General features: G+C 38.9%; 1 protein-coding gene across 1 annotated transcript in view; it reads right to left on the bottom strand.

The window, feature by feature from the left end:
* Usp9x (ubiquitin specific peptidase 9 X-linked) overlaps nt 1–23,742 on the bottom strand; it is a 115,420-nt gene that overhangs the window by 86,464 nt on the left and 5,214 nt on the right. Inside the window, exons 2-3 of the mRNA XM_051142419.1 lie at nt 5,336–5,589; nt 1,903–2,048 (exon numbers count right to left, since the gene is read on the bottom strand). Coding sequence (XP_050998376.1) covers nt 1,903–2,048; nt 5,336–5,431 — 242 coding nt within the window. The 5' untranslated portion in view covers nt 5,432–5,589. The remainder of the gene's footprint in view (nt 1–1,902; nt 2,049–5,335; nt 5,590–23,742) is intronic.

Genomic DNA, 23,742 nt, shown 5'->3' on the forward strand with positions numbered 1-23,742 from the left:
CCCATGTGCTCTTGCTTGCCCCTTTACCTAATGAAAGTATGCCATTAATAACTTCTTAGAAACAACTAATTACCCATCAGTTATTTACAAACACCTTCTGCATTTTTCTTCCATCAAGAATTGTCTTTATGCAACCTAGCATCTATTCTTATTTTACTAACCACCAGACAAAACTGAAATATAACAAATCATCTTTGCTGTTGAGAACAATCAAGGACCATTAACCTTGACATTGATTTGTCAATAGTTCACTGCATGTGATTGCTACAGGCTGCTACTTATGTTTTCATTTCTTTCCTTTTTTTTTGGGGGGGGGGTTTCAAAACAGCGTGCTGGGATTAAAGGAGTGCACCACCATGCCGGGCTTACTTATGTTTTCTTAAATGACCCATTAAAATGAGGTTAACTGGAAGAATATTCCAAACAAATTAAACAATTTAAAACAACTTACAAAATTATAGTAAGATTTTCTATTTGTAGAAAAATCAATACATACTAATAGTGAATGGAAATATGGAATTGTGTACTCCTGGCCATTAATTTTGTTGTTGTTGTTGGAGGAATATGTTAAGAGGAAGGATAAAGCTGCGGATATGGGAGATGGGTTAGAGAAATTTAATCTATTTACTGCATATTACACAACATAGCTCTATGCTGAACAATGCATACTTATTACTAAGGAATTCAAATTTTTGTTTGTATGCTTTTTCGAGACAGTGTCTTATTTTGTGGCTCTGGCTGCCCTGGAATTCACTGTGTAGACCAGGCTAGCCTTGAACTCACAGAAATCTGTCTGTCTTTACCTCCCAAGAGATTAAAGGGGTATACACCACCACACCCAACTCGGTTTGTTGTTTGTTTGTTTGGTTGGTTGGTTTTTCTAGACAAGGTTTCTCTGTGTTAGCTTTGGTTGTCCTAGATTCACTTTGTAGACCAGGATGGCCTTGAACTCACAGCAATCTGCCTACCTCTGCTGGGATTAAAGGCGTGGGTGTGGGCCACCAAGACCGACTCAGTTTGTTTTTAATGCAAAGGATTTTTATTTCCCTGTATGTGTAGTTTTTAGTGCTCATTTTTTTTGAGGGGCCCTTGCTGAGCTCACATTGCCCAATGAGGACCACACTCAGGTGAACTTTTTGACATGCTCTTCTCTTTGTTTCTCTACAATGTTTTCTTACCCTGAAGGACATCTTTTTTAGTTATACATACAGCGTTCTGCCTGCATGTACACCTGCATGCCAGAAGAGGGCACCAGATTGCATTAGAAATAGTTTTTGAGCCCCCATGTGGTTGCTGGGAATTGAACTCAGGACCTTTAAGAGCAGTCAGTGTTCTTAACCTCTGAGCCATCTCTCCAGCCCCCCTGAAGAACATCTTAAAAGTGTCATTTTCAACAACAACAAAAAGTGTCATTCTCTTGAGTCAGCATGAGCAGGCTGAGACCTGGTTTACTTCGGGGCCAGTCAAAAACCAACATGCCAATTGAAAAGAAGCTTCAACAACTCTTAAAAAGGCAAATTACAATTTAACAGTTCTTCTACTTTGGAAACAGTCAGCTAGGGTCATATTAGACCCATCAAGAAACATGGGTTAGCCGGGCATGGTGGCACACGCCTGTAATCAATCCCAGCACTCAGGAGGCAGAGGCAGGGGATCGCTGTGAGTTCAAGGCCAGCCTGGTCTACAAAGAGAGTTCCAGGCCAGCCTGGGCTATTACACAGAAAAACCCTGTCTCAAAAAACCAAAAAAGAAAAGAAATGAAACATGTGTTATAAAGTACTCAACAGTGACTATGATAGATTAAGGTAGCAGATTCTTCTTTATTGTTACCCAGCATACATAATGCTGAGAAAACCTTGGTTTTCTTATATATTATACACATGAGAAACAAAACCAACTGACCTGTTGATCATATCATCTAACTTTGCCAAGTCAGTATGTGGAAATGCAGGTTCCTCATCTTCAATCTGAGGAGGGGCATCACCTTGACCTTGCTCATCAGGAGGAGTTGCAGGGGAATTTTCATTAGAAGAATCAGGAGATGAAGTCTTCATTAAAAATTAAAAATTACAGATGTAAGTTTCTATAACACATATATACAATAACACTAAACTAGCATTGTTTTTAAAAATGTTAGTAGCATAAAATTTTACAAAGACATCAATTATTGAAAGCTTCTGATTTAATATGTTCTCCTTTCAAAGTTGTGCTGAACTTACAAGGCAAAGTAGCAACCTGATGTTGACCTCGGTTAAGATGGAGAACAATGCAGTTACCAGACAGCTAAGTCAGCAAACAGGATTCAATAGCTTGAAGCCCTACAAATAGCTAGTTTAAGTATGTAACTTTAGTAAGCCTATTTCACTTTAAACACCAACAAAATGCTTGGTCCTATTTACTATGCTCACAGAAAATACAGACAAAAACAATTTTAAACATCTATAACACCACAACAAATAAAACACTAGCAATGACATTTTAATTCACTCCTTGTGATCCTTTTGTGGGCTAAATAAAAACTGCCCGTGTGAGCATAAATTTTCAATAATATTGGGACTATATCTGTCCTTTACTGTTCAGTATCTAAGAATTCAAATTTTTCGGCATTACATAAATTAACATAATGTAATGAGTATTATGCATAAATCTTGTGAAAGCAAATTTCTCTTTAGAATACTAGAAATAAAACTACAACTGTATAAGATAATTTCTTTTAAAGCTATTGTCACATATTGCCAAATTATAATCCAAATCTTCTCAGATACCGCATCTGAGGAATGTTCATCCCACTTGTGGCTGAATTTTGTGACAGGAGTTTTAAATTTTCTTCTATAAATCTCAACAGTCTGGGAGGCAGAGGCAGGCAGATCACTGAGTTCAAGTTTACCCTGAACTACAAAAACAACAACAACAAAACAAAATTTTAAAAAATTCTTCTACAGGCACAGGTTTTAAAGTTGAAGTTTTGGTTAAGAAATTCCCTTTAGGCCAGACGGGGTGGTATATGCCTTTAATCCCAGCCCTAAGGAGGCAGAGGCAGGTGAGTTCTAACTCTCTTAAATTCAAGGCCAGCCTGGTCTACAAAGAGAGTCCCAGGACAGTCAGTCAGAGCTATTACACAGAGAAACCCTGTCTCAAAAAACAAAAAAGAAAAAGAAAAAGGAAAAAAAAAAGGAAGAAATTCCCTTTATGGGCTAGGCCTGGAAGCTAGCTTAGTGGATAAGGCACTTACTGCTGAATTAAACACTCAGAACACACATGGTGCAGAGAACTGACTCCCAATTTTTTAAAATCCCCCTTTATGTCAATATAGGTAAAGCTTATGAGAAACTGAGCCCTGAGCTGGAGGCCAGCAGTTAACACTGCATTGCTCTTGCAGAGGACCAGAGTTCAATTCCCAACAATCATACCATGCAGTTCACAACCACATTTCATACCAGTTCCAGGGAAATTCATACCTCTGTAGGTACCTGCACTTATGTGCATATACTCACACATATATGCACATGCATACACATAATTAAAAATAATGAAAAGAAAAAAAAAATTAAAAAACTAAGCCCTATCTCGGGTACTGACTAAAACTTTGGTCGGTCCTTTGTGGTTCAACAGTATCCTTTTTGTGAAATAATTAAAACCCTAATATTAAATAATATAGACTAACAATAAAAGACAATAAGAAATTATAAGGTAAATAGAATGATTCTATAGACAAAAGTTAACTTGCTTGTTCTTTTGTTGAAAAAAATGAGCCATCTTCTACCATACATGACTACAATACCCATCTATAACAGACATAAATATTAATATCCCAAACCTAAGACCTCTAAAAATCAAGTATATTTTAAACTAAAAGTAAGGTGTGCTTTTAATCTCAGCATTTGGGGGGCAGAAACATGAGACCTCTGAGATTGAGGCCAGCCTGGCTTATTACATAGAGGGTTTCAGGCCAGCCAAAGCTACACAGAAATCCCGTCTCAAAATGACTGCAATGTTAACAACTAGAATTTATTTTCACTGAAAGCCCTACAAAATCATGGACATTGCAGTAAGAGGCTAGAAACTATGCAAAATGCAGTATGTAATAAAGTAGAAAAGAGAGAAAGATAAACTGCTAGATCCTTGTTTTAAATAGTAATCATTAGCATCCAACAGTTCCTTGACAATGCTTAAAGAAACTTGAATACTGGCCCCAAGTTCTATGACCATATTAGCATTTTGTCTTAAAAATGAATACCGGAAAAGGAATGAACTAACCAAGTTTGCACATTTGGGTGAGAGTACCTGGCTTGCTCATTTCTCTCAAGTGGCAGAGAAAGGGGAGAAAGAGAGGGGGAAAAGGCTTTATTTTATCAGACTAATGATAGAATAGATGGCCTGTAACAGCTGAATAGTAAGAACCTAGCTCTAAATCACAAATAATAGTAATCTACAACTATGCTTTTGCTATAAACTTACCCATTCATACAAACTCACAAAAAAGTGGACCTCTGGAAGCAGCATGTGTGTTAATTCAGGTATATACAACTTCAAATAATTTACCTATAATAGTACTACAGGCACTGCATTATCATAAATCTTAATCTTTGTGCTATTTGATTTCATTCCTCAAAGTATAAAACTGTATATTAGGAAAGGTTGAAATATGGACTATGTAGAGAGATCTTGTCTCAACAAACAAAAACAAAAGATTGATCTATATAGAACTTGCTTACAAAAATCAAGGGTTTTTTACTAGTAGAATCTAGCTATTAAAATCTTCCAATGTGGGGACAGGAATCAGGAAAACCAGAAGCCTTACATAAACTGATTGAGAAAACAGAAAAATAATATTACCTTAAAAGCTTTAGGGCAAGCAAAACACTGACACCAGTATCTATGCTAAGATCTTTACAAACATTATTTTACTTGATTCTCAAAAGATGCTATGAAGTTCCATTACTGTTATCCTTATGCAAATGAAGAAACAGGATTAGAGATGATATAATTTACCTACTCACAAAGCTAGTATGGTGTGAAGGTGAAATTTGAACACCAGTAATAAGACTTTAGTGGATACTCTTTAAATATCTTATTATAGTGACAATTTGTGATTTTATGTATATGGACTACAAAATGGAGTTATGATTTACTTGGTCCCATAAGCTACATTGAATCATACAATGGTTTCTCCCAGAAACCACACAGGGCTTAAATCATTCACTTTATTTGTTTTCCTTAAAACATTCATTTTATGGTTACTTCACAATCCTTTCTATCATGTTTCCTTATTCAGCACTCAAGAGTATATGAGACATACCAATGTGGCTCTAACCTAGTATGTTTAATTTCTTACCTGATTCTGCTGGAGGGGGGGCTGAGACTGTCCATCAGGAGCTTGGCCCTGGTTGTCATTCCCTCCAACTGGAGAGCCACGAGTCGTGGCTGTCATACTCGACACAGGGCAGATCTTTGCAATTTTGTCTGCTTATGTAGTTGTCTTAAGAAAAGAAATTATAGTCCACTTATAGAAGATGAAGTACCAGCATTTGTCAGTTTTAAAAAGCTCCAATTCAAGAATAAAACATCTTGCAGAGACCATTGCATAACCTACCAAGTAGAAGGAAAAAGAGAACATTTTATTTTAGCTCTAACAAGCATGAACTAAAAACCTGTTCAAGTTTAATATCACCAGTGAATCAGGTCAAGAGAGTGTTGAGTATACAAATAACAAGTAAAAAGTGAAAAGCTAAAGCCTCATTACTACATTCAACTTAATAATGGTACTGTAGCCATCACACCTCAAAACCCATACAGTTTAGGTATATCAAGTAATAGTTCAATTTTCTCCTGGAACTGACTTTAAAGGCAGTACATCAAGAAGTTAGCTGCCATGTGGTTAAATCATGGAATGGGACAAACTGTCCTTAACTGGCTAATAATGCCTTAAGTATATTGCAAAAGCATATAACTTAGGACATAAAGCACAAATTGACTTTAAATTTTAAAGTGACTAATCTAACAAAGACAGCAACAAGTTCACACGCACATACAGAACTTTCTTCCCTCCCCCAACATCCATCCATCCATCCATCCCTCCCTCCCTCCCTCCCTCCCTCCCCTCACACACCAACCTCAATGCCTAGACCTTGGATTTCATATCCCATACTTTTGAGAAATCCATGCTCTTTTTGTTTATGTCCCATCCTCATTCCCAAACCAAAAGACCTCAAACCTCATCCTTTTGTGGGGGGTAGCGGGTTCTTTGTAAAGAGTAAACTGTGTAACCTACTAATCCAATACAACTGAATTCATCATATAACCTTAGCACTCCCCATTCAATAAGGTTTTCATTGCAAGCACTCCTGCAACCCTATCAAGGCAACAGGTCTCAAGCACTTAATAATAAGCATTCTTTGCAAACTAACAAAAGCACACAGAATACAACCAAAACTTTAATATCATATTCAATAGACCTTTTAGTCTTCAGAATAAAACCACCTCTGGTCTTTTTCAAGAGGTACTTTCAGTAAATGCTGATGTCCAGGTCCCTGATCAGGTGGAATCAGCCTTATATATGTGCACTTGAAAAAACAAAAACCAAAAGAAAAAACAAAAACCAGGCCAGGTGGTGGTGCACTCCTTTAATCCCAGCCTGATCTACAAAGCGAGTCTAGAACACAGCCAAGGCTACACAGAGAAACTCTGACTTGAAAATCAAAAACAAAACAAACAAACAACAAAAATAGAAATGATAGAGGAATACAATTAAAGCAAATTTCTTAAAATACTAACTTCAATTAAAATAAACAAATTTTAAAAGTAAAATATATTTTACACTAGACAACATTCACAAATATCAGGAGAATTAGGACAGATTTATCTATAGAAATTAAAAGTTATAGGCTTCAGTAAACATTAAAGGGATAGTTTCAGTTAAGAAAAAATTGGGGAAATGGTGACTGTTTATATGTCTGATAGGAAACTACTTTTTCAATATTCAATGCATGACTGTTTTGTCTGCCGTGTATATCTGTTCATCATCATATGCAAGCAGTGAAATCAGAAGCCAGAAGAGGGACATAGATCCTTTAGAACTAGAGTTAGCCACCACACCATGAGTTCTGGAAACCAAAGGCAGGGGGCTCGAATCTCCTGGAACTGGAATTATGAAACAGTTGCGGTCTGCCATGTGGGTCCTGGGAACTGAATCCTGAACCCTGCAAGAACAGTAAACTGCCAAGCCATCTCTCTAGCCATACACATCTCTCTATCTCTACCACCACCACCACCACCACTCACACGCCTCCTTCCAGCTGTACATATTCTCATCAACAGACAAACCAAAACTATTTAGCAAACGTGATGAGAAAATCATCCCAGACAAGTAAAACATGTAAATCAGTAAGGGGCAATACTACAGAAATCTCCCCAAAAATTTTGACCTAGAGATGTTTCATAAAATTGGAGTTTTTGTTTGCTTTTCGAGACAGCGCTTCTCTGTGTAGTCCTGGCTGTCCTGGACTCACTTCGTAGACCAGGCTGGCCTTGAACTCAGTGATCCACCTGCCTCTGCCTCACGAGTGCTGGAATTATGGGCCTGTGCCACTATACCCAGCTCAAAATTGGACTTTTTAATGTATTTCCTCATGTTACATATTCCTCTAAAACATAACTAGTTACATCCATAAAAAGTATGGCTTATTATTTTTTAATTATAAACTGGAGAGACAGCTCAGTGTGTAAAATACTTGCCATACAAGAATGAGGGTCTGAGTTTAATTCTCAGCACACCTATAAAAGAACCAGGCAAAGCAACAGACACATGCTTGTGATCTCAGCACTCAGAGGATAGAGACAGGAGGAGTTTGTTGACTAGCTAGCTACTCTAGCTGAATCTAAGAGCTCTATATTCAGTGAGTGTGGGTGCTTGACACCAAGCCTGCTGACCTAAGTTTGATCCCTGGGATCCACATGTTGGAAGGAAAGATCCAATTTCTGTAGGCTGTCCTCTTATTTCCTTATGCATGCACCCACATGTGCAATAAGAAATCTAAAGGGGATGGAGACATCACAGCAGTTAAAAGCAGTAGTGGCTGCTCCTATGAAGACTTAGGTTGGATTCCTAGAACTCACATGGCAGTTCATAATTTTCTACAACTCCTAGATGGCACTCTCTGGCCTTCTCAAGTACCAGGCATGCATGTTGTACACAGAAAAACATGCAGGTAAAATACCCACACATAAACTTTTTAAATTATAAATTAAAAAATCAGAGTAATTAAGAATGGCAAACCGCCAGGCAGTGGTGGTGCACTCCTTTAATCTCAGCACTCAGGAGGCAGAGGCGGGTGGATCGCTGTGAGTTCGAGGCCAGCCTGGTCTACAAAGCAAGACCAAGACAGCCAAAGCTAACACAGAGAAACCCTGTCTTGAAAAACAAAAACAAAAAAAAAAAGAAAAGAAAAAGATAGATAAACCAATATTGACCTCCAGTATCCACATACACAAATTTACAGTGGTTCATGTTAGCCTGAAGAATTTTAAGTTAAAAATGATTTTAAGAATGATGGCATCAGCCAAGAATGGTGGCGCACGTCTTTAATCCCAGCACTCAGGAGGCAGAGGCAGGCAGATCTCTGAGTTCAAGGCCAGCCTGGTCTACAAAGCAAGTCCAGGACAGCCAAGGCTACACAGAGAGACCCTGTCTCAAAAAAACAAAGACAAAAACCAAAAACAATGGTGGCATCAAACAGGGTGGACACCTATAATCTCAGCATTTGGGGAGGCACAGAGGCAGGTGGATCTCTGTAAGTTTGAGGCCACCCTGGTCTACCAAATGAGTTCCAGGACAATCAGGGTTTTACAGAGAAATCCTGTCTTGAAAAACCAAACCAACCAACAGAATGGTGGTATCAGAACCTCCAAGGGCAGTTTTCTCAGTAAAACCACTAACAACAGCCGGTTTTTAAAAAGTCTCTAAAAACTGTCATAAGGACATATAACAAACAAGGAAGGAAACTTGATCAAGAAAAATTTACGCTATCTGAGTAAGAACAGAACAGAACCTTGCATTTAAATCACCATGGTTAGCTGGGCATGGTGGGGCACACCTTTAATCCCAACATTTGGGGTCAGAGGTGCCTGTCTTGAAAAAATAAAACAAACAAACAAAAAATAATCACCATGGTTTCATTCCAGAGGAGCACACTAAATAAAGAACATGGGTTTTCCCCTTCAAGTTAATGCTATCACCCTAGGAGAAGCAAGCAACTGGATTTGTCATCACATCCAGTGAAGAGACTCTACTGCAGGCAAGACTCTCAGGGGGTTGGGACTTTTTTCTTCCATCTAGGCCCCACTTGGGGGCAGAAGTTCTACTTCAAGGGCAGGAAGCAAATAATACTACAGTCCTAATGGCCCTCACTCCATCTCATCCATAGGTGCAAGATTCCAAGGCAGGAGATAGGCTGAGAGTCACAGGGTGGATGCTGCCTCCACTCTGCTCAGGGCTTTAACTAGTCTGCTGCTTCAATTCCAAAGAGGTAAAGGTTTCACCAGGGGAAAGAAAATAAGAACAAAATTCTCAAGTTCTTTTATAGTAAACTGGCTTTATTTCAATCAAGATGCTGGTAGGTCCATAAAAACCAGTAAATTAAACCACCAAGCTAGCAGTTTACCAAAGAGAACCAGGAAAAGGGATCTACTATACCCATCCTGGGTCAGAACAAAACCTCAAGAACCACACAAAGGATTATCCCTGAAAATGAGAGTTTAATTGGATAAGGGATCAAGTTGTACGGAATTTTATAACTCAAAGCATCATATAAAACAACAGAGCAATTAGTACGTAATTAATAAAAGCTAGTATTTGGGTAAAAAGGGAAAGACACATACAGTGTTTGTTGGAACACTCAACAGAGACCACAGAGACTCAGAAAATGGTTTTTAAAAAAGGTTTAGCAAAATTGTTCAACTAGTTATTACACAAATAAGCAAAAACAAAAAACAAAGCCTTGGTGGCAGTGAAGTAATCATTACTCAATTTACTTCATCGTATTAATGGTCCAGTTTTACATCAGAAATTACAATACATGAAACAAATGGAAAAGTGTAGGCCACCAACAGGAAAAAAAGAAAACTGGCTTTCAAAGAATCCAGATGCCCAATTTAGCAAGGCTTCAAAACAGCTATTCTAAGTATCCTCAAAGAATTAAAGGAAAGCATGCTACTAGTAAATAAAAATGTGTTTATATCCTTAAAAAGTGAGCTATCAATAAGGAGACAAATGTGAAATTAGCTCAATCTCCAGGACCAGAAATAAAAATTAAAGGAAAGTAAGGGCCAGCAAAAATGCCTAAGTGGGTTAAAAGCTCTTGCTACCAAGTTTGACAACCTGAGTTCAACCCCTGCCTGGATTTCACATGGTAAAGACAAAAGACTACGGGGTTGGAGAGATGGCTCAGTGGTTAAAAGCACTGCCTATCCTTCTGGAGGTCATGAGTTCAACTCCCAGCAACCACATGGTGGCTCATAGCCATCTATATTAAGATCTGATGTCCCGCTCCTGGCATATATAGATGGCTCGTATATGTAAAATGAATAATAAATCTTTTTTCCTTTTTTTTTCCGATACAGGGTTTCTCTGTGTAGCCCTGGCTGTCCTAGACTCATCTTTGTAGACCAGGCTGGTCTCGAACTCACAGCAATCCGCCTGTCTCTGCCTCCTTAGTGCTAGGATTAAAGGCGTGCGTCACCACGCCCGGCATAAATAAATCTTTAAAAAAGAGAGAAAGTGAACAGACTTCCAACAAGTTGTCCTCTGACCTCCACATTGAACACAGTAGCGCACAGGCACAGACGCACACATGCACTACACTCACTACACTCACAACACAGGTCCGCAGACACACAAGATGTAATAAGTAAGTAAGAGTTCAAAGGATAGCCTAAAGACAATGAAGAGGGCAAGCCTCTAAATGAAAATAGAAAATGACGTTGGGCTTGGTGGTGTACACCTTTAATCTCAGCACTCAGGATGCAGAGGCAGGTGGATCGCTGTGAGTTTGAGGCCAACCTGGTCTACAAAGCAAGTCTAGGATAGCCAAGGCTACACAGAAAAACCTTGTCTCGAAAAACCTAAAAAGAATATGATCTCTACAAACATGAGTTTGAGGCTAGCCTGGTCTACAAGTGTGTCCAGGACAGCCAAGGTACACAGAGAAGCCTTGTCTTGGAAAACCAAAATAAGAATATGATCTCTAGACTGGTCCAGTGGAAAAATCTACAAACTGTGTACACTATCAAGATTTTCTGCTTTTAATATACATTGTCACAATTGCTATGGTTGATTTGTGAAATACACAATCTCAACAGTTACACATAAGACAGTCATTAATATATTGCATTAACCAAAAACTATTACAGTTGATAGTTATACTGTCCTTGTAAAAACTGAATTTCAGTTTAAAAAATGTTACCCTCTGCAATATAATTCATAGTGTCATAGTAAATATTCCTATCAGAGTTTGTTCTAGCTCAAAAACAAAACAATTTAACAGCAAGGAAATTAAAGAAACCAGTATCAAGATGACATTAAAAGTATGCAGTGCTACACATCTTACTAATTATCTGTTGAATGAAAGCAAATACAAATGAACCACCCTTCTACGTAGAAATGTACCTTTCCCATTTAATAGAGAAATGACTTAGTAATAAGTATGCAATTGTGGTCCCAGTTCATTTGATTACTCCTGCTAGATTTCCACTAATGCTCAAATTTGTTGATTTTGGTTCTATATTAAGAGAGTATTTTAGGGCTAGAGAGATGGCTCAGAGGTTAAGAACACTAGCTGTTCTTCCAAAGGTCCTGAGTTCGATTCCCAGCAACCACATGGTGGATCACCACCATCTATAATGAGATCTGGTGCCTTCTGTTCACATGCAGGCCAACCTGTATAAATGCATAAATAAATAAAAAAAGTTTTAAAGAGAGTGTTTTAATTACTTCCTATTATAAATGTTACTTAGGGGATCCAGGAGTAGTGACACGCCCCTTTAATTACAGCACTTAGGAAGCAGAGGTAGATTGCTGAGTTCGAGGTCAACAGGGTCTATAAAGCAAGACAGCCAGGGCCTCACAGAGAAACCTTGTCTGGAGGAAAAATAAATGTTACTTAGCCAGGCAGTTGTGGAGCACGCCTTTAAACCCAGCACTTGGGAGGCAAAAGCAGGCAGATCTCTGTGTGTTCGAGGACAGCCTGGTCTACAGAGTGAGTCCAGGACAGCCAGAGCTACACAGAGAGACCCTGTCTCAGAAAACCAAAAGAAGAAAAAGAACAGAAGAGAGAGAGAGAGAGAAAGAGAAACAAAGAGAGAGAAAGATACCAAAGAAATACATAGAGAGTCAGAACCTTGTAGGGAATCTTGTAGGGAGGGGTGGCTGAAAGAACATTTGAGATTTAGAAATAACCCGTCAAAATGAAGGATTTTGCTACATCTATTCTGCCCCCTGGACATTTTAACATTGCTATGCTCCTTGCTGCCAACAAAAAGTTGTTTTTTCCTCTATAGTTAAAATGCTATTTCCCCTTGTCACTGGTTTATTAGTCAACAGTTCTGCCTCCTGAAATATAACATAAAGCTAAATATTCACCATAATCTACCTTCATCATCTTTCTCAAAACAAACAAAAAGACAGAGGGCATACAATTCTGAGTCTCTTTACTTTGAGTTTTTCAAGACAGTTTTCTCTGTTTAACAACCCTGGGTGTCCTAGACTGCTTTCTAATGTAGACCAGGCTGGCCTTGAATTCAAAGATCCACCTGCCTTGCCCCCCCCTTGAGTGCTGGGACTAAAGGTGTATGTCACCAAACCAGGCTCTGTTGTCAACATTTGTATTGGTTAAAAAAATTACTGAAATCTTAGTGTCCACCAACAGAAGAATTAATAAATTAAATATTGATATGCACATAACTCTGATAGAAAGGCAAGTCAAAATCTGTTTTGGAGTAATAGAAGACCCTTCTAGACCACTATTTAAAATATTCCGCATCAAACTGGGCATGATGGCCCACGCCTTTAATCCCAGCACTCGGGAGGCAAAGGCAGGCAGACTGATAGGAGGTGGGCCAGCCTGGTCTGCAAAGCAAGTACAGGACAACCAGAGCTACACAGAAAAACCCTGTCTCGAAAAACTAATAATAATAATAGTAATAATAATAATAATAATAATATAAAATAATAAAAATAAAACATTCTACATTGATGCCAGGCATGGTGGCACATGCCTTTAATCCCAGCACTCCAGGAGGCAGAGGCAGGCAGATCTCTTGAGTTTGAAGCCAGCCTGGTCCACAAAGAGAGTCCAGGACAGCCAGGGTTCTGTTACACAGAGAAACCTTGTATCAAAAAAACAAAACAAACAAACAAACAAAAAAACCCCACCAAAAAACAAAAACAACCTTTCTGGGACTGGAGAGATGGCTCAAAGGTTAAAAAGCACTGGCTGTTCTTACAAAGGTCCTGAGTTCAATTCCCAGCAACCACATGGTGGCTCTCAACCATCTATAATGAGATCTGGTGCTCTCTTCTGGTATGCAGGCACACATGCAGGCAAAATACTGCATAAATAAAAAACAAAAAACCTGACTGGTGACTATACAGGCAAATTTTCTGTCAAAAGTTAAATTTTATATTAAATAAGCCATTCTATAAAGATCTAACATTTGGGCTAGGCGTGGTGGTACACACCTTTAATCCCAGCAGTTGGGAGGCAGAGGCAGATGGATTTTTGAGTTCAAGGCCAGCCTGGTCTACAGAGTGAGTCCAGGACAGCCAATGATACAGAAAGACCGGTCTCGAAAAACAAGCAAAAAACAAAAAAGATCCAACTTTCTTGACTACAGCAGTCTAGGAAGTTACTGATTTTCCAAGCATCATCTGGGGTTTCCTTGGCTTCTATGAAATCCTTTTCGCCCCCTAGAGATCACAATTTTTCCTTAGTAAGGTATTGCTTGTCATAAATTATTAAATCCAGCTGTCTTTCAGAGATGTAAAAATTATAAATCACCAGTATTCTTAATTCTTATTTTGTGAAAGTCTTTTTTTTTCTATTTCACAAAAATATTTACACCTATAGGCAATGAGTTGTTTTTAATTATATGCACACATTCATGGTGACTATAGAGGCCAGAGGGTGACTTTGGTCCTCTGGAACAGTTGTGAGACACCTGGTTGTCAGACACCCCTAACACAGAGCTTTGAGAATTCTTAGGCTAAAAAATAAGCCAGGCAGTGGTAGTGCACATCTCTAATCCTAGTACTCGGGAGGCAGAGGCAGATGTATCTCTGAGTTTGAGTCCAGCCTCGTCTACAGAGCAAGTTCCAAGACAGCCAAGGCAACACAGAGACCCCCTGTCTTGAAAAAACAGAGACAGAGAGAATATGAATGAGAATAAAAACCAGTACACTTGTTTGGTTAGTTCTCCTAAAATAACCAAAGTGAGGTATCATTATTTTCTCTGAAATCATGCTGACAAAAATCACTGCATCTACTGCATTTACCTGTGTAGAGTCATCTTCTACTCAGAAAAATAGTTTCCCCTTAGATGTTATTTTGTCCTAGCAGGCTACCAATTTTGAGCTGCATTAGTGTTTCTGAAGCTTAAGCTAGACTTCAGATAAAAAAAAAACTTCTCCAAGTTTTGAGTTAGGGACATAACTCAGTAACAGGAGGCTTGCCTAGAATGTGTGAACTAATGGATTTAGTCTTTGGCACCACAGAACAGCAGTTATTATTCAACCAAGGCTTCTAGTGTTTTGTTTTTTAAAAAATTATACCCCTATACTACCAAATCTATGATCCCTAAATTCACACTACAAGTTACTAGCCAACTATAATTAGCCCATAAAAGATTCTGACTTCTGTAAATGTCTCCAGATTCCATCTGTATATAGAAACAAGGTAAGGAAATATCTAGGTTGCATTATCCCTCTGCTCTCTAAGCACTTTGTCAATTAAACTTGTTTCCTTTTACTTGAAAATTACTGCAAATTCCACTTCTCCCTTATCTCTAGGCTATAGTTAAAATTAAAGAACTTAAAAACAATCTCTGTATAGTACCTTGGCTTTGCAGATTAAGTCAAAAGACCCAAATGGTTCATGAGATGAATTAGAATAGATCAGGATAGCTAAAACTGTACAACATTCCTGACTACTTCCAATACCCTTCCACCGACTAACCCCATTCTCACTGAAAACAAAAAGGGCTATCAGAAAAAAACAAACACTACAAATAAAAAGCAATAAAATTACATATTATTCACCTATTTAGTCGCTTTTTCTTATTGTTGCTTTTTGAAACAGGGTTTCTCTGTGTAGCCTTAGCTGTTCTGGACTTACTTTGTAGACCAGGCTGGCCTCAAACTCACAGCAATCCACCTGCCTCTGCCTCCTGAGTGCTGGGATTAAAGGCGTGCGCCACCACACTGCACAGATTCGATTTTTTTTCTTTTGGTTTTTCGAGACAGGGTCTCTCTGTGTAGATTCAATTATTTTTAAGTAGCAAGATAACACCTATACAAGACAAGTAGGGACTATAGTTAACCCTTTCTGGTGCCAGGTCCTGGCCCCCTTATGTGAGGACAAAGGTGATAAACATATTTAGATAATCCATTCTGTAATGTAAAGGCACACATTTTAAGAGTAGTCATTCTATTACCCAGATTCTGTTCTATGACCTTTCAACATTTCTCGGCAAATAGTAGCTCCTAGTGGGAGGGAATTGAAGCTAAGAGAATTTAAAGAAAACAGAGAAGTGTTTGCCTTTCATTCTCAAAATCTGTATTACTTAACAGACCTATTATAATACTATCTCAATTCCCTGCTACATCTCTATTTCAATTATCTCCACCATGCTTATGCTCAGAATTTTTATGTTCATGCATGTGGGTGAATGTGTGTATAGGCCAGAGGACAATCTTGGGTGTACTTTGTTAGATGCTACCCACCTTATTTTTGAAAGAGTCATTCATCATCCCCCCGGAACTGTCCAAGTAAGAAAACCTGAGCTGGCCAGTGAGTCTTAAGGATCTATCTCCATTTCCTCATTGCTGAAATTAGCAGGTGCATGCTGTGCCTGGCTTTATGTAGGTTCTGGGGGCTTTTAGTTAACTCAGGTGTTCATGCTTTAATGATTGCCCTATCTCCCCAGCCCCCCAGAATTACCTTAAAAAGAAAACCCAGGAAGTATTGCCTTTCACTTAAAGGCCCTTCACTTTTACTATTCTAACACTCAAACTTAAATGCTGAACATATTACCATAAATATAACATACATATATTGTAACCTTAACTTTACCTTTCCAAGCCCCATCTCCCATTACTCCTCCTGACTCACTCTCCCCAGTGCTCCCTTCTACATACTAGTTTTCCCTCTAAAAACCACTCTTTTAAGCCGGGCGTGTTGGTGCACTAGGGAGGTGGATTGATGTGAGTTCAAGGCCAGCCTGGTCTACAAAGTGAGTCCAGAACAGCCAAAGCTACACAGAGAACCCGTCTCAAAGAAGAAAAAACAAAAACAAAAAAAAAACCCCTCTTTTCATTCTGCCATTGTACCATTTCAAGCAATGGTTCTCAGCCAGGCGTGGTGGTGCACATGCCTTTAATCCCAGCACTCAAGAGCCAGACAGAGGAAGGCAGATCTCTGAGTTCGAGACCAGCCTGGTCTACAGAGTGAGTCCAGAGAAGCCCTGTCTCGAAGAAACAAAACGAAAAAACAAAAACAATGGTTCTGAAGTTTGCATCTTATGAATATTTTCCAATTCCTGAAGCCATTATTAGTCATCAAAATAGGAAGAGGGGTACTGCGGGAATATTATGGGTAGGGGCCATTAGTAAGTAGTACATCATGCCACAAGGGATTGTCCAACCGAATAGTATTTGGTAAGTATCAATAACATCAAGGTTAATAAACACCGCTGGCAGTGGTGGTGCACACTCTGGTGGCAGAGGCAGGTGGAATTCTGAGTTCCAGGCCAGCCTAGTCTACAGAGTGATTCTAGGATAGCCAAGGCTACATAGAGAAACCCTGTCTCTCGCAAAAAAAAAAAAAACAAAAAAACAAAACAAGAAAGAGAGAGAGAAAGAAAGAAAAGAAAAACATTGCCTTAAGGTCTCATCTCTAATTCAGGGTCCATCAAAATGACATCTCTAAAGATATATATACAGGCCTTATTCAAAATAAACTAAGCAGTCCCTCCTACCACTATATTTTCACACTTTTTTGTGGTTATCTTTTTGGTGCTGAGAATTAATTGATCTCGGAGGCTCATGTTTAGTAAATACCAAGTACATTATCACTTTAGCTACTCTCCCAGTTCCTTGCACCAAATGCAGCTTTTATGTACCTGTCTGGCCCAACATTCTAGAGTCTTGAAGCCAGGTGGTTATAATCACCCTTTATCTTTCTACACCTATAATGGTGTTAAATGAGCGATTTTATGTCAACCTTCACAGCAAGGCAGTAATCACAGAGTTTAAGTTTGATTTTGTTTTAACCATTTCACCAAAATCAAATACTTGCTCACCATTTAGCATTTATAATCTATAATCTAAGCCTTTGGGATTATTGGGGGGGTGGTAGGTGGGAAGGAAGACATTCCTATTATCTGGTACAATATCTAATAACACAGAGGAAGGGGAGGAGAGGCAGAGAAGGATTATGAAGGGCTGAAGTATCATGCCCTCTACTGACCATTTGATTAGCTGGAAGAACCTTGCAAAAGCAAACTATGTCAAAATGACTGTGTTCTCCTGGAATTGGCACAGGATGCATTTTAAGCAGTATTTGGGGAGAGCAGGAAGAAATAAGGACATTAAAACAACCCCCAGCTTACATTTATATGGCTAATTAACTTCAATGCATAGTGGGAAAGGGAAGCTCTCAGTGAAAAGAAACTCATGGGCAGATTCTTTGGTCTTCATTCAGCTGCACAAGTGAAATCACTTTCCCAGTCAGGTCTGGTGGTTCATGACTTTCATCATAGTACTTTTGAGGCTAAAGCAGGAAGATCACAGTGAGCTAAAGGTCAGCAAGATTATGTGTGTTACTGGTTCCAAGTAAAAATTGAGAACAAACAGACATGGTATGGTGGTCCAGCACTTGGGAAGAGCTGGGGCAGGAGTGTCAGGAGTTTGAGGTCAGAGGCTGTCTCAAAAGTCAACAATGAAAATAAAAATACACCTTCCTCAAGTGTACTTCCTTATCCTCTTTCAAAGAATTGAAATCTTGCAAAAGCTAAACATCAGTGTTTCCCCACTCAGAATGCAGGAAAATCATAAAATTCCTGATTACCTTCACCTGTCAAATAGAAGCCATGGCTGGGGATATAGCTCAGTTGGTGGAGTACCTGTTTGGTATTAGTAAAGCCCTGGGTTTGATACACAGCACTGCATAAACCCTGCATGGCAATACACATCTGTAATCCCAGCATTCAGTAGAAGGTTGGAGGCTCAAGTGAGTTTCAGCCTAGCCTGGAATACATAAAACTGTCTCAAAAGAAACCCTGTCTCGAAAAAAACAAAAACAAAAAGCAACAACAAAAAAGTGGGAAGCCTGGGTTGGAGAGATGGCTCAGAGATTAAGAGCACTGGCTGCTCTTCCAAAGGTCCTGAGTTCAATTCCCACCAACCACATGGTGCCTCACAACCATCTATGAGATCTGGCGCCCTCTTCTGCTATGCAGGTATACATGCAGGCAAAATACTATATACTTAATAAATAAGATACTGGATAGATAGAGCATATGAAAGTAAATATTTAAAAAGCAAATAGGGTATTTAAAATTAATAAATAAAGTTGTAAGCTCATATTAGAGTCAACTTTATGCTAAGTTTTTTTTTGTTTTCGTTTTTCCAGACACGGTCTCTCTGTGTTAGCCTTGGCTGTCCTGGACTCCTTTTGCAGACCAGGCTGGCCTCAAACTCATCAGCCTGCCTCTGCCTCCTGAGTGCTGGGATAATTAAGGGTGTGCATCACCATGCCCAGTTTATGTTTTGAACAAAAGTATCTAAAAGGTGAAGAGATAAAACTAATGACTCTGGCAAGAATGATAGCAGATGCCTGTATTTAGAGCTACCTAAAATAAGACATTATTAATTTCACGTCATAATCAGAAAAAACTATTAAGTATAACACCTCTGAAAGCTTTCTATCAGTTATTAAATTACAGTTTAACTGTCTTGAAAAGGAGCTTTGATGCTCTGAAAACTTATATCAAATGAAGTTTCACTGTATTTGATAATACACTCTTTTCCAATTTTGCTTACACCACTGGCCTGCTTTCAAAATTGTGTTGTCTCAAAGATTCTAACAAAGTGTATATACGGAAACCAATTTTAAATTCATTTTAATACAGGATGGGACAATTCTGGGGTTTTGTTTTTGTTTTTCTTTGGTTTGGTTTTGGTTTTGTGAGAGAGAGTTTCTCTGTGTATCCTTGGCTGTCCTGGACTCACTTTGTAGACCAGGCTGGCCTCGATCTCACAGAGATCCGCCTACCTCTGCCTCCCTGAGAGCTGGGATTAAAGGCGTGCACCACCTTAACTTTGTATTCCTATTACCTGGTACAGTACCCAACATATAATATAACAGGCATTTACCATATAATTGAATTTTAAATTAAGCACAAAGCAAAATATTCAAGATAAAATTAGATTGTGATAGACTGATGAAGTAGGATATGCTAGAATTAATGGAGTAATTCTCTAGGGTAATTTCCTACCTGGGAACTTTTTAGAAGCACACTCAAGACCTCCACTGCAGACTAACTGAACTAAACCTCTGGGAGTGAGCTGGAAAATCTTTTGAGGTTTAGGAACCACTTCTCTTTAAATCAGGACAGGAAAACTAGGGTGACAAACTAAACTCAACCTCTTGCTTTTTTTGTTTTGTTTTGTGGTCAGCCTACAAGTTTACAAATGGATTTAAAACAGAAATACTAGCAATCAATTTGAGACAGAACATGGACTTAAATTCAAATTAAGTAAAATACCACATTATACTCCCAAACCAAATTTTGTTATTTTCCTCACTAGACATGAGTTACATTTAAAATGTGTCTAGTTACATTTTTATTTCAACACACAATTCAATGTCCTCAATTTTGCCTCTTGGCCCACAAAGTCCAAGCTGTTTATTATCTGGCCTCTTACAGAAAAAGTTTGGCTAATCTTTACTTTGATCTGTGTAGTTATCAAGGAAAGGAACAAAATAAGTCCTTTTTGCACTATTAAAATGGCTCAAAAATAAGGCACTCTGTTAAGGTTAGAATATGGATCTAAACATGAACTGTTGTGTTTTCTGGTGTCAGATGACCACAGCCTTTATCCCACAATCTCTTGAGTGACCAATGCTTTGATATGATTAAAAAATTAAGGCACTTTCAATAGAAAAGCAAACAAAACACTGACCTCTAGAAGATAAGCTAAATTATAAAATATAAAACATGAAAGGAGGGCAACTATTTGGAAAAATAATAACGTGACAGGGGGAAACCAGAAGGATAAGGAAGTATAATGATCAAATTACACAACAAACACTTTTTTTTTTTTCAAGACAGGGTTTCTCTATATCTTAGCCGTACTGGACTCGCTTTGTAGACCAGGCTGGCCTCGAACTCACAGTGATTCGCCTGCCTCTGTCTCCCAAGTACTGGGATCACCGGCGTGCACCATCACGCCCAGCTTACAACAAACATTTAAAAATAATAATTCAGGGGCTTGAAAGATGGCTCAGAGATTAATAGCACTGTCTGTTCTTACAAAGGTCCTGAGTTCAATTCCCAGCAACCACATGGTGGCTCACAACCATCTACAATGAAATCTGGTGCCTTCTGGTGTGCAGGCACACATGCGGGCAGAAAACTGTATAATAAATAAATTTGTTTTAGAAAAAATTACTCATTTTATACAATAAAATACATTAATTTTTAAAAACTTAATTGCAAGGCCTGGCATGTTGGTACATGCCTGTAATCCCAGCACTCGGACAGGCAGAGGCAGGAGGATCTCTGTGAGTTTGAGGCCAGCCTGGTCTAAGTCCAGGACAGCCAGGGCTACACAGAGAAACCCTGTCTTGGGGAAGGCGGGTACTTATTTGCAAATAGTTTTGGTTTGGCTTTTTTTGAGACAAAGTCTTACTATGTAGCTATGTAGACTAGTGGTTGGCCTTGAACTCAAAAGATCCACTGGTCTCTGCCTCTGCCTCCCAAGTGCTGGGATTTAAAGGCTTTCAATACCATGGCCAGCTAAATTTTTCTTTTTGTTTTGTTCAAGGGTTAGCTAACCCTGTTAATAAACATGCAACTTTAAAAAAAAAAAACAAAACTCTTTCAGAGTATCAGCTCTTCAACACACTTTTTCAATTAGCCAAAAGAGAGAAAATGTATTTGACTAAAATGGTTTTATACCTATTCCAGTGACTGAGCAATGACAGTATGTCACTTGAGGGTTTTGTGACCGCTATTCAATTATAGGTCAGGCCCTTTGATTTCAAACAGTCTTCCAGTACTTCCCACCCACGACCCTATCCCAGTACTCTGGAAAGTAAGACAGGAGGTTTGAGTCTTGCTTGGGCTATACAGCTAGTTTAAGATGAGCCTGAGCAACTCTGTGAGATCCTGTCTCAAAATTAAAATAAAGAAGGGAGGAGTGGCAGCGGGGATATATACAGGTTAGTGACAGAGAGGTCTCTTCCTAAAGCATGCTCAAGGCCCTGGTTTCAATCCCTGGTACTGCAAATCAAATAGGATGCAATTTTGCCACTCAAGGAATCAATGTTGTAGGTGTCCTGTAAATACCCAAAGGTAAAGGACAAAAGCCCTGTCCTTATTATATATTAAATGATGAATGATGGCAAAGGCACTGGTTTAGAAAACTGGTATTTGTTAACTAACTATGGAAATAGCTTCATGAAGAAGATACTCTAGGCGTTGTGGTGTCCCACGCCTTTAATCCCAGCACTTGGGAGGCAGAGGCAGGAGGATCACTGAGTTCGAGGCCAGCCTGGTCTACAAAAGTGAGTCCAGAATAGCCAGGACTGTTACACAGAGAAACCCTGTCTCAAAAAACCAGAAAAATAAAAGAATAAAAAATAAATAAAAATCATGTTGAGGGCTCGATGGACAAGCCTGATAATCTTGTGTTTCGTTCCAGGGACCCAGATGATGAAAGGAGAGAAAGGACTCCTTCAAATTGTCCTCTGACCTCCATAAGAACTCCCTCCCCCATAAATAAGTATAACTGAATACTGAATACAGTTCACCAAATGGTAGGTTACTAAATATGCATGTACCAGACACTTTGAAGGCTAAGGATCTATCAATGACTGAATTAGAAATGAGTTTGTGTAGACAGAACCTACCAACCTCAAAGAACCTGAAGGAAACACACCACACAAATTTTTGACACAGGCTCTCCCTGCATGGTCCATCTCCTCCACTCATGCAACATTCCTGCCTCAGGCTCCAAAGAGCTGACAGGCACAAGCAGGTCTGTGGGAAGACAAGAATAACCAAAGCAACTAAACAAAATGAGTAATAAAAAAAACATGAAGTGTGCCGGGAGTGGCGCACACCTTTAATCCCAGCATTCAGGAGGCAGAGGCAGGTGGATCACTGTGAGTTCGAGGTCAGCCTGGTCTACAAAAGTGAGTCCAGGCCAGCCAAGGTTACACACAGTAAGACCCTGTCTCTCAAAACAAAAATTTTATACACACTATCCTTGATATATCCTTCACTACAGAAAACAAATTCAGAATTTTAGGGGCAGGAGGGTTTCGAAATAAGGTTTTTATGTTGTCTTGACTGTCCTGGACTTGCTTGTAGACCAGGCTGGCGTCGAACTTAGAAATCTGCCTGCCTCTGCCTCCCAAGGGCTGGATTAAAGGCATGCATCACCACACCCGGCCAGATTATTCTACTTTAAAGACACTGAAAATAGGATGCCATTGATTTACACATTAACAAAGTCTACTACTTACAACTACCTAAATCAGTTTCTATGAGACACATAAAAATGATAACAATTAGAGCCTAGGAGGGACTTTAGAGATAGCTAATCCTGTGACTCTCCTTTTACACAGTACTTGTTGCTAGAACAATGCCTAGCACAAAGCAGGTACCAAATAAGTGTCTGTGGCAGATAAAAGTCAATGCATTAAAAGACACTAAAAATATTAATTCTGGAGCTAGAAACATTAAGTCTTGAGAAGTTCTTAGAACTGGTGAATGTATAAAATACATATATTTGAATCAATCTAATTGCTGAACTCCTCCCCTTTCCCTAAAATAACCTGCAAAAAACCAAACCGAATCAAACAAACAAATAACCCCACTCTCCTGCCCTGGACTGCCAAGACAGAACTCTGGTCTTAAGTTTTTACTTTTACTTTGCCCTCACTCCCTTTATTTTCTTTAATGCCCAGTTCCTGCTCTAAACTTTACTTGTTATCTAGGAGAATAAGACCAAGACAAACATGCTTTGGAAAAGTTCCACAAATGATTCTGACATACAGTTGAGGCAGAGAAATAACTGTTAGGTAATCACCCGAGAATAAAACTGGAAACTTATTAGTGCAGCATGACAGTTCTATACTCTCAAGTGCTTAGAAGGCTGAGGCAAATCTGTGTTTTGTAAGGACTCAGTCTGAAACATTAAACTTTGTAACAACCAAAAGTCATTTGCCTGCAGGGCACCAACAG

This window comes from Acomys russatus, chromosome X (assembly GCF_903995435.1).
Source record: "Acomys russatus chromosome X, mAcoRus1.1, whole genome shotgun sequence".
Taxonomy (NCBI): Eukaryota; Metazoa; Chordata; class Mammalia; order Rodentia; family Muridae; genus Acomys; species Acomys russatus.